General features: G+C 44.1%; 1 protein-coding gene across 1 annotated transcript; it reads right to left on the bottom strand.

The window, feature by feature from the left end:
- Positions 1-1,193: 1,193 nt before the first annotated feature.
- LOC143809445 (sperm acrosome membrane-associated protein 4-like) lies at positions 1,194-7,850 on the bottom strand. Its single transcript, XM_077292513.1, has 3 exons — positions 7,693-7,850; positions 4,887-4,991; positions 1,194-1,578 (listed from the first exon to the last, which is right to left on the bottom strand). Exons 1-3 carry the CDS (start codon positions 7,748-7,750, stop codon positions 1,376-1,378), a joined length of 366 nt encoding a protein of 121 aa, XP_077148628.1. The 5' UTR covers positions 7,751-7,850; the 3' UTR covers positions 1,194-1,375.
- Between the last annotated feature and the right edge of the window lie 3,538 nt (positions 7,851-11,388).

Here is an 11,388-nt window from a genome sequence, read left to right as displayed (position 1 = left end):
TTTTTTTTTTTTTTTTTGCAGTCGCCGGTAAACTGTTAATTACCAGCGATCGCAAAACAAGGGTCGGTGCAAACTGACCCCGATCATGTTCTTTGGGGTCTCGGCTACCTCCGGCAGCCGAGACCCCAAATATCTTCCGGGTGCATTGCGCCCGCCATTTTTTCCTGGAAAAAAGATGACGCCGCCCATCGGGAGCCACGAGGAGCACCGGGGAGGTAGGTGAGTATTGGGGGGGGCTATCGGGGGACCACATTTCTCTGTCCTCCGATGTGCGATCACATCGGAGGACAGAGAAATTAAACGGCAAATCACGTTTTTTGTTGTTGCGACCGCTGGTAAACGGTTAATTACCGGCGATCGCAACTCGGGGGTTGGTAAAAACCCCCCGAATCATGTTCTCTGGGGTCTCGGCTACCCTCGGCAACCGAGACCCCAGAGAAAATCCGACTCTGGGGGGCGCTATTCACTTTTTTCACAGCGCCGTTAATTAACGGCGCTGTGGTTTAAGTTCCCTTAGCGGCCGCCGTTAAAAGGCGTATCGGCGGTCGTTAAGGGGTTAAACACTACAGCTGCCCTGGGGTTTAGCTCTACCTGTGGAGAGCTGTACCAACTCTGCTGCAGACTCCTTTAAGCAGAGTCAGCTAACACAGGTGGCATCACAAACAAACTTTATTCCCATTTAAAATCCCCTTTTATTGGATGCCCAGGGCCATGGACCAGGTCACTGTTGCTGTGACCACCCTTTAAGAACAGAACCGGTACTGAACCCCGTGGCCCTAGCGGGTGCTTCAATGTCTTGCTCAGGTCAGGAGAGGTGCCAGGCCAGTCCGTGCAGTGTGAGGAGATTCTCGTACAAAAAAAAAAAAAATTTACGGCAGTGTCTCTGCCCTAAGAGTCAAGATTGTTGGTCATAAATGTATGATAGTTGATGGTTCGAGATGTGAAAACCCAACTATCAGAATATTCAGAGTCAGATGGTTGTTTAGCAGTATTGGTTAGTAGGCACAGTCAGGCAGAGACTGAATGAAGAAGTCACTTTGCAAGCTTGGATGAGTCAGTAACATTTGGACCACACAACCAATGATCAGGTGTAACAATTCTTTAAAGGAAAACCCCTGAACTTCCTGCAAACCCCCCCCCTCCTTCCCCCAGACAAAAAAAAAAAACAAAAACAAAAAAAAAAAACACTGGAATGTTACATAAAAAAAACTTTATTGAAAATTTGGAAGACAGAGAAAATTGTCAGATAAGTTACATTTTGTGGGGAAAAGGGGAGGTACAAGTTACATTGGTTAGTAATATCAGTATATGGAACAAGGACTCATTAGTGCAATGAAAACAAACAAAAACACACACAGATCTTACAGGTACAGGCTTAGAAAACTTTAGCAAGTACCAGAGCCAGAATGGCAGCAATTCCAGTTATCGCTGAGACTTTAGGGACAGCTGCTGAATTACATAGGTTGGTAATACAACAGCTACGTGTTGTAGTCACAGTTAAGCCCACATAGGTGACAGACGATTCGCTCACGCAGTCTGCAAGGTTAATGCATCCTTTCTTCTTCAAGCCGACATAACCTGCACGAAATAAGAGGACAGAGTTAAACTCCATCCTAAATTTAAGGAAAAAGTAAAATGGTAAAGAATCCCAGTTGTCTCAAGTGGCAAGCCGTTAGTTGTGACCTTAAGAATTGAAATGTCCAGGTCAGTCTTTGCAGCTGCAGAGGAATGTCACCTGAAAAGTGGCAAGTTGGACAGCTACTTTGCTTTTTTGGGTTCTTGAGCGAGTGTCACTGAACAAATTGTTAGCTAACCAGGTGACTGCTAGTGTCTAGGGCTTGAGGAACTTTCCAACCTACAGGTACTTTCACTAGTAAGAAGTCAGTCATTTTAACCTTATAGCCAAAGTCAAACATTCCCAACATGTAGCATGTCCCCATAGCCATGTGTAATGACAACATTATCCAGACTTCTATTTTTCAGCTGGTTAAGAAACATAAGACTTGTCATACAAGTCTTAAATGTTGCGATATGCTTGAATGACTGTTTGCCTCTTATATCAGCTCCTAAGCTTATTGTCTGCCATCTTTGCAAGACAGATGAAGGGTCATTGAACAATGGATGTTTGATAATATGTTGGTTGACCATCCTGTGGCTTGCAAAACAGGAGTAAGAACTATTATCTAATATATAATTGCCTAGAATACTACTTCCTGCAATTTGTGCCAACTTCCGGAGCTAATGTCCGGAGATAAGTGACGTCACCAGTGTCCTACACCCAGGCAGAGCACAGGGGCCCCAGGCAGCATATGGGGCCCCAGGCAGAGCACAGGGGCCCCAGGCAGAGCACAGGGGCCCCAGGCAGAGCACAGGGGCCCCAGGCAGCATATGGCACAGTGGCCCCAGGCAGAGCACACACCAAATCGGAGGCCGAGGGGCCCAGCCCCGCCCACCAAAGCGGAGGCCGAGGGGCCCCGCCCACCAAATCGGAGGCCGAGGGTCCCCGCCCACCAAATTATTCTTACATTTGAATAAATAAAGTACATATGGATTCTAGACTCCCGATTCTTTAGAATCGGGCTGCCATCTAGTATTATTTATATTGCACCATTAATTCCATGGTGCTGTACATGTGAAGAGGGGTTGCATACAGGGTTAAAGATATCGTTAACAGTAAACAAATTTACAGTGACAGACTGGTACAGAGGGGAGGGGACCCTGTCCTTGCGGACTTACATTCTTCAGAATAATGGGGAAGAGACAGGAGCTTGGTGTGCTGCAGCTCGGGTGGTCGGTGAAATGGTGGCAACAACTATGCAAGTTACTCACACCACCACAAGTTAATCTAATCACACCTCCTTGATGTCTGGATGATGGCTTGAAGGACAAGAGTTGTGAGATATAAAGGAAATATGCCTCTAGCAAGAGGAAAAAAAAAAAAAAAAAAAAAAGCTAGGAATACTCTACAAGACAGCTGCCAGAACATCTTGGCCCCATCATGAGGGACACGGAATTGACATTCTACAGCAGTGTCTCAACTACAATCCGAGACCCACCAACAGGTCAAGTTTTCTGGATTTCCTTAGTATTGCATAGGTGATGGAATTAATGCTTGAGCAGGTGATGAAACCTGTGCAATACCAAGAAAATCCTGAAAACTTAACCTGTCGGTGGATCTTGAGGACTGGAGTTGAGAAGCATTGTTCTACAGAATTCCAGCTTAGGGGACCCTGGCTGAATGAACACAGATCTGATACATTAACATCACTGAACCAATGCATGCGTTTGGGGAAGTCAGGTTGTGACCCTGCTGTCACCTGGCTTTGTACCTCAATGGACTGTCAGCTTCCTAAGGCCGGTTTCACACGTCAGTGATTCCGGTACGTGAAGTGTCAGTTCTCACGTACCGGAGACACTGACACACGTAGACACATTAAAATCAATGTGTCTGCACATGTCAGCGTGTTTTCGCGGACCGTGTGTCTGCGTGCAAAACACGGAGACATGTCAGTGTTCGTGGGAGCGCACGGACCCATTAAAGTCAATGGGTCCGTGTAAAACACGTACCGCACACGGATGCTGTCCGTGTGCCGTGCAGGAGACAGCGCTACAGTAAGCGCTGTCACCCCAGCGTGGTGCTGAAGCCGCCATTCATTTCTTCTCTCCAGCAGCGTTTGCTGGAGAGAAGAAGTGAAAAATCATTGTTTTTTGGGTTTTTTTGCGGTTGTAATAAAGATCTGTGACCACCCCTCTCCCACCCCTGGAAAGAAAATACTTTGCTCCCTCGAAGCATCCTCTCCGCGCCGCAGCTTCTCTTGTATGAGAAGTCACGTGGTGCCGCCCATTACAGTGATGAATATGCGGCTCCACCTCCCATAGGGGTGGAGCCGCATATTCATGACTAATGTGCGGCACCAAGTGACCGCTCATACAGGAGAAGCTGCGGCGCGGAGAGGACGTTTCGAGGGAGCCGGGTGAGCATTTTCTTTCCAGCGGTGGGGCGCACAGGGGGTGGGAGAGGGGTGGTCACAAAGATCTTTATTACAACCGCAAAAAACAAAAAACAATGATTTTTCATTTCTTCTCTCCAGCGAACACTGCTGGAGAGAAGAAATAAATGGCGGCTTCAGCACCCAAAGCAGGGGACAGCGCTTACTTTAGCGCTGTCTCCTGCACGGTCCGTGTGGTACCCAGTCGGCACACGGCTGCCGCACTGATGTGCCACGTGAGCTCATGGAAATGGATAACTCCGGTACCGGAATTATTTGGATGTGTGGGACAGGCCTAAGGTTGTTGTTACCTCTTCTGAGTGCAAGAGGTGGGGGTGGTCGGCCCTGGAAGTCACAGCTGAGTTTTATCCCAGGGAGTCAGCGCAAGGGTCAGACTAATTTTGCACCATCTCTGATATTTTGCTGGGACTTTTCTAAGTGTTATTTGCCCGTTTTGTGGTTCAATAAAGTATTGCGACACTGTTTTACTCTCACCCTGTGTTGTCTGAGTAGTATTATGCCCATGTAAGAGCAGGCATTCAGTGGGATTATCCCTGGTCCATGTGGTCTTGAGCCAGCAGACTAGAGCACATGCTGACCCCTGTGTCTCCACACCATGCATTTGGGATCAATGATCTAGATCAGCCTTTCCAAACCCCACCCCCAACTCCAGTCGCCAAAACATCAATTTTTTTTTTCCCTTAGTATTGCCCAGGAGATAATTCCATCCCCTAGGCAGCAATGCTCAGGAAATCCTGAAAGCATGATCTGTTGGTGGCCCTTTAGGACTGTAGTTGGGAAACACTGATCTAGACCATACTGACAAACACCATATTTTAGGCTGCCAGTCAATCCAGGTGAAGTGACTTGGTCATGTACTGGGGAAGGATTGCTCACCTGCTTTTGCAGACTCCGTTCCACAAGATTGTAGGAAACTACATGTTGTCTTTGAGGGAAATAAACAGGTTCCATAGTCACAAGCATAGCAATCAAGAGCTTGACCTAGAACAAAAGCATAGAAAGCTAATTAAACAAAAGACTGGCACTTCCAAATCAGAAAACTGGTGTGACCCAGGACTAGCCATTTCTTTACATAAATCATAGACTTGACTCATCCGAAACATTCTTATAATCCATAGCACAGGGTCACTTCATAGGGAGTGTAAGGAGGATCCAATATGGCGCTGTTAGCGCAACATGTCATGGCCAATTCCCACCCCTTGGGGTGGGGAGCTTTTAGCCTGCTAAATACCAAAGTGCCTGTACTAATTCCCATAGCTAGTACGATGTTGCACAAAGTCTTTGACTGGTTGTGGGAGGGCCAATATATTTACATACTTTGAATATTGACGTGTGATAGATTTTAATTTGTCTTCCATTGCATTCCCATGATGCTGTTCGTTAGACTGTTTCTGGTGCACACATCACCTTTACTCAGTCTGTCATGATTTTTTTGTGGATTGAATAAAGCAGTTTAGGATGTACCGTGTATCTTTGGATTACAAGTATTGTTAGCTGTGGATCACTAGCGCATGGTACTTGAGGCTGGTGACTTCATGCACTGACAGTGTTAACCTAAGCTTCTCATTTTAGGTCACCAAATACAATCTGACAAGCCAAGAAGTTAAAAAAAAAAAATACTAATATATATATATATCTCTCTCTCTCTCTCTCTCTCTCTATCTTGTGTTCACACACTGACTAGACATTCAAAAACACTCCTTCAACTATTGTCTTACCCAAAAATTGCAATCTGAAAGTCTAATACATGACCAATAGAGTATGTGTAAAAACAGTAAATGAGCTTCAGAAGTTTTTCCTAAAGGACCAAATGTTCCCATTAATGTACTTCTGGTCAGTTATCGATGCTAAACATCTGGGTGGTACTTTAGTCCTATTCTAGGGTATCCATCACCAACTCCATTCCACATAACCCTAGAAGCAGGAAACTGGAGAGTACCAGTTTAGTTTGTCCTAATTCTGCTTTTTTTGTCTTACATGCTACAACCCATAAAACTCTAATGTGTGAACCAGGACCAAAAAGGAGTGCCCACCAGAAAGGTTTGCCCTACATGTTGATGGCATTAGGTCAATCCGTCAGTGGTGAGGAATAGCTCTAAAGTGCAGAAAACTGGGGTGTATTTTGATATCTTACAAAGTAAGGTATAATTCACATTCTAAAATGGATGCAAGATCTAGACATCCTCATGATCAAGTGAGCTGAACTTAGATGTTATGGGTTCTATAGTTATGCAAGCTTGGGTAGGTAGAGAGTTTCGGCGGTCTGAGGTTTTGTTGTACAGATGTTTCCCCATTCTTGGGACAGATCAGACAAGGGGAACTCCGGACTCATGCTCAACCACATGATTGTCATAGTTATATTTCCACAAGCTTCTTTTTCCCCGGGCAACCACCGAGAGCACTTGTCCTACTCTTGCATGCCAACGTGTCAGGCATGCGTTCTGATCTGGTCAAAGTATTTTACGAAGGACCATGCTTATGGGTATTTCAGCAGATAAGTTCCAGACACTGGAACAGATTTGAAGCCTGTTTCCAGTTAAACTTGATGGTCACAAAAGCAATGTTTGATACCTAGTCACGTGATAAAAGCATGATTGCCTGTGGTATTGACCAAGGCTTCCCCTCTCTCCATCAAGCCCAAAATTTGGGCTCCAGAAATGATAGTGAAGGGAGTAGTATTGCAAGTACGTGCAACCACGACACCATTAACTCTTACAGAAATATAATGAAGCAGTGGCCATACATGCTCACCAACAATGTACTCACAAATGGGACCCTCTACCAATCAAGAGGGGGTGGGGATGTCCCAAGGGTCACACTTATCACCTATCCACATGACAGGTTTACGAAACAACCCCCACCTTAGATGAGATCACCTTCAGTATGACCAGTCCACTACCCTCCTACTGAAAACATTAACCCCTAGCTCCACAGCAAGGGCCCTTCAGCTGCACTGGACATATTGGTGCCATAGCCAGGCTTTATTGGGAGGGGGATGATGAAGGTCACTACATGTAACTCCACTTATCAAGCAGCAGTACAACGTGCCAGCAGATTTTCTTAGCTATTTTTACACAGTCAGCCATTAGAAGAACGGTTATTTATTCATGGACCTAAAAATGAAGAGAAGATAGCTCACTTGCTGCTGGTGGTTCTCTAATGAAACCCACCGCTCTTAGCACAGGTTGGCGTGTCGCAGGATCTGCTATATGACTGCAGTTACTGGCAAACTTATCCAGACACTTAAAATTACAGCACAATGCTCTTTTTTTGTGTCATTCATATGGTAAAATAGAACAATACATTTCATATTTCCGCACCAGCTAAAACATCAGGAAGAGAATATAAAAAGGCAGCATTCATTTTGTCAAGACAATGCACATCTGCACTGCAGGACAAAAACCCATTCAAAGGGTACATGAAACAAAAAAAATATATATTATAATTTATTTACACATACACAAGCTTTAGCATTTTGGATAATCCACAGCTTTACCTACCAATTAATATTATGGATTATTTTTTGGTAAAAAGCATTGTCTTCCATATAAAAAGAACACTACATAATACAAAATGCTAAATATATAGTATAACATATTCTATGCACATGACGCATCCACCCACATAGACCAGGTCTACATCTCTGCAGATGCCTCCATCCATAACAGGCAGGTCACATTACCTATATGGCAGCAGCTCAGTAGGAGGAGGCCAGCGATTATCACTCCTTTCCCCTTCATGTCTTCTCCAGAATGTGGCTCAGCTCTGCAGTTTGCCTCTCTTTGTCTGTCTTAAATTGAGACCCCTCCCTGCATTGCTACATGGACTGGAAACCACTAAGGTGTGGGCCCTAGCGGGGGATGGAGCAATGATGTAGAAAGGCACAAATGAAACTGATCTAGTTTTTCGTTTTCCCGAAAACGGCACCGCTCTACGGTCATATACATCTCACAGGTGCAAGATGACACAATACAGTCCCCGCTTAATTGTAAAGTACTGCGGAATATGTTGGCGCTATATAAATAAAAATTATTATTATTAATATTATTAATACAGCATATATACTTCTCAAAGAAATAAATCCAGCAAAGCCCCAGATTAATTAAACTTCATCGATAGCATGTGTCCAGATTGGCTGTGTTCACACATTGCAGTTTTTCGTCAGAATTGAATAATAAAAAAATAAAGAAACGCTCCATTTGCTTCCATTTAAAAAAAAAAAAAAATCCGCAAAAAGGTTGAGGTTGTGTAAAAAAAATGTACGTGTGAACACCATCTTATGGTGTGTGTCCACGTTCAGGATTGCATCAGGATTTGGTCAGGATTTTCCATCAGTATGTGTAAGCCAAAACCAGGAGTGTAACGATTAGAGGAAAAGTATAATAGAAAAACATGCACCACTTCTGCATTTATCACCCACTCCTGGTTTTGGCTTACAAATACTGATGGAAAATCCTGACCAAATGCTGATGCAATCCTGAACGTGGACACATACCCTCCGAAAGCAGAAGTAATGGCGAATGGACTTCACCTGCTTTGGTGCAATTGAAAGTGACAACAGGTAGAATAGAGGGGCATCAGCAAGATAGCCCCTGAAAAGGTGGCATACACTGACAATCAGGCGTTCACACAGAAAATCTTGAGTTTTTCTGGGGCAGATCCTCTCCTAAATCCACTTAAAAAATGCTTCAAAAACTCTTGTAAAACACGGCCTAATCGTGTCTATGGGAAATCCAGTTTGCTGAGGGTTTTCATTGCCTTTTTTTTCTGGAGGACATTTTCCTTTTTTATAGAGAGTCAATTAGATTATGCATACAAAGTTTTTTGAGCAGTTTTTTCAGCCGAGACTGAGCATACACTAAGTATAAACTTTCCAAATCCTCCTCAGAAAATACAAAACTCCTTAAAAAGTTTGATTTTCTGCTCAGAAAACTCTGCAAAATGACTCTGTGTGCACATTGCCTTACATAGTCTCCAACATTGGCTGGAATCTTCTAGAATTTTCAGAAAGAATCAAAGGCAATTCAAGCACATCCCGGCAGGTTTACATATTCATACCCACAAAGTGAATATTACTGCCTGGTATGGGGGTGGGACTTAAAACATTTCTATATTACCATCAGTGATGTTAGTGTGGTTGGAGGAAACCCACATAAACACACAGCGGAAACACAGATTCCTATTGATCAGAGACAACATTGTTAACCATTGACTGTGCTTCTTTGTTTTTGGGGTATGGGGTGGGACAGAAAGGCTATGTGCACACGTTGAGGATTTTGCGGATTGGCCGCTGCGGATTCGCAGCAGTTTTCCCTGAGTTTACAGTACCATGTAAACCTATGGAAAACAAAATCTGCAGTGCACATGCTGCGGAAAAAAACGTACGGAAACGCTGCGTTGTTTATTCCGCAGAATGTAAATTCTTTGTGCGGATTACGCAGCGGTTTATACCTGCTCCATAATAGGAATCCGCAGGTGTAAAACCGCAGGTGGAATCCGCACAAAAAATGCAAAAAAAACACTGTAAATCCGCGGTAATTCCGAGGTAAATTCGCAGTGCGGTTTACCTGCGGATTTACCAAAATCAGTGCGGAAAAATCTGCACACCTTTCCGCAACGTGTGCATGTGGCCAAAACATTTCTATCTTACTATCAATGATGTCAGTGTGTTTGGAGGAAACTCACATAAACACATAGAGGAAACGCAGACTGCTCTTGACCAGAGACAACATTGTTAACCATTGACTGTGCTTCTTTGCTTTTGGAAGAATGGGGCCATATTGCATCTTGGCATAGCACATCCCCAGCCTACGGGACAAAGCAAAACAGTGATACCTATCTCATGTCGGCATCAGCGTGAGAAATGCCCTGTAGGGCGTTAGTTTACGAGAAGCTTTGCCAATTTCTCAGTCCTGGAGATCTCCACTTCATTGTGACTGCTTTTAACTGCATCTTCTTTAGAGATGAGCAAATTTGTTCGGAAAACGTTCGCCCATCTTAAAGTCATCTCGAACCTTGCAAATTTGGATTCCTGTTCAGTTTTCTGAACATTTTCCTTAAAATCGAGAAGATTCGGCCAAACTTTGGTAAATTATCAAGAGTCAACACCCATGGAGAAAAAGAAGAATGCGGGCAGGAATGGACTTAAAAGAAACAACGCCGTTTCATCCCAGCAGCCCATTGTCTGGATATCAGAGCACCAGGAAGTATTTGAAGAACTAGTGGATTACCTGGTAAAACTGCCCATATTGGGATATCCTGATTTCAACTTACCATTTGTTCTTCATTGTCACGCTTCTCAAGTTGGACTGGGAGCTGCCCTTTATCAGCATCAAGATGGGAAATTGAGAGTCATCGGTTACGGTTCCAGAACATTGACAAACGCCGAGAGAAATTACCATCTACATTCTGGAAAATTGGAGTTCCTGACATTGAAATGGGCTATCTGTGAACGATTTAGAGATTATCTCTATTACAGCAAAGAGTTTGAGGTTTATACGGACAATAACCCCTTGACCTATGGTCTCACTACAGCCGAACTGAATGCAACAGGTCAGAGATGGGTAGCTGAACTAGCTGACTTTAAATTTCAGTATTAAGTTCAGGCCAGGGAAATGCAATGTGGATGCTGACGGATTGTCGAGAATGCCACTAGAGCCTGAGGAGGACATTCAGAGAGATATTGAGAGGTACGTGACCAGGGAATGTGGGTGTCTGAAAGAGAAACGTCCCAACACATCAACCCAGGCCCCTATGGGCAACATGCAGACTATGTATCCGTTTGAGATGGTCTCGATAGACTTTTTACATGTCGAGACATGCAAGGGAGGTTATGAATATATCTTGGTGGTGATGGACCATTTTACTCGATTTGCTCAAGCCTATGTCACCACTACTAAATCTGGTCGAACAGCGGCAGAGAAGATCTTCAATGATTTTGCTTTGAAGTTTGGGTTTCCTACGAGGTTACACCATGACCAAATTAGGAAAGTACTGTAGAATTCAGAGATCCCATACAACACACTATCACCCAGAGGGTAATGGACAAGTGGAACATTTTAACCGGACATTATTGTCAATGCTGTGCACTTTAACAGCTGACGAGAAGAAAGATTGGAAGAGTTCTCTGTCAAAAAAGGTACATGCATATACCTGTACCAAGAGCGAGGCAACGGGTTACTCACCTTTCTTCCTGTTGTATGGACGATCGCCAAGACTGCCAATTGACATCATGTTCGACACTCCGGTGTCAGAGACTTACAAAACATATCCGGAGTACGTTTGGAAATGGAAGGAATGGATGGCAGAGGCATACAACATAGCCTCCAAAGTGGCTACCCAAGGGCAGAGCAAGAGTAAGGAGTAATATGATTAAAAA

Source organism: Ranitomeya variabilis, chromosome 2, assembly GCF_051348905.1.
Source record: "Ranitomeya variabilis isolate aRanVar5 chromosome 2, aRanVar5.hap1, whole genome shotgun sequence".
Classification (NCBI taxonomy): domain Eukaryota; kingdom Metazoa; phylum Chordata; class Amphibia; order Anura; family Dendrobatidae; genus Ranitomeya; species Ranitomeya variabilis.
This window is presented reverse-complemented; position numbering and strand designations above follow the sequence as displayed.

What these genes read in the sequence shown, in the direction of transcription:
- LOC143809445 (XM_077292513.1), bottom strand. Translation starts at nt 7,750, where the DNA reads ATGAAGGGGAAAGGAGTGATAATCGCTGGCCTCCTCCTACTGAGCTGC. An exon ending in ACTGAGCTGCTGCCATATAG is followed by an intron (nt 4,992 to 7,692) that starts GTAATGTGACCT and finishes CTTTTGTTCTAG; the next exon opens with GTCAAGCTCTTGATTGCTAT. An exon ending in AACGGAGTCTGCAAAAGCAG is followed by an intron (nt 1,579 to 4,886) that starts GTGAGCAATCCT and finishes TATTTCGTGCAG; the next exon opens with GTTATGTCGGCTTGAAGAAG.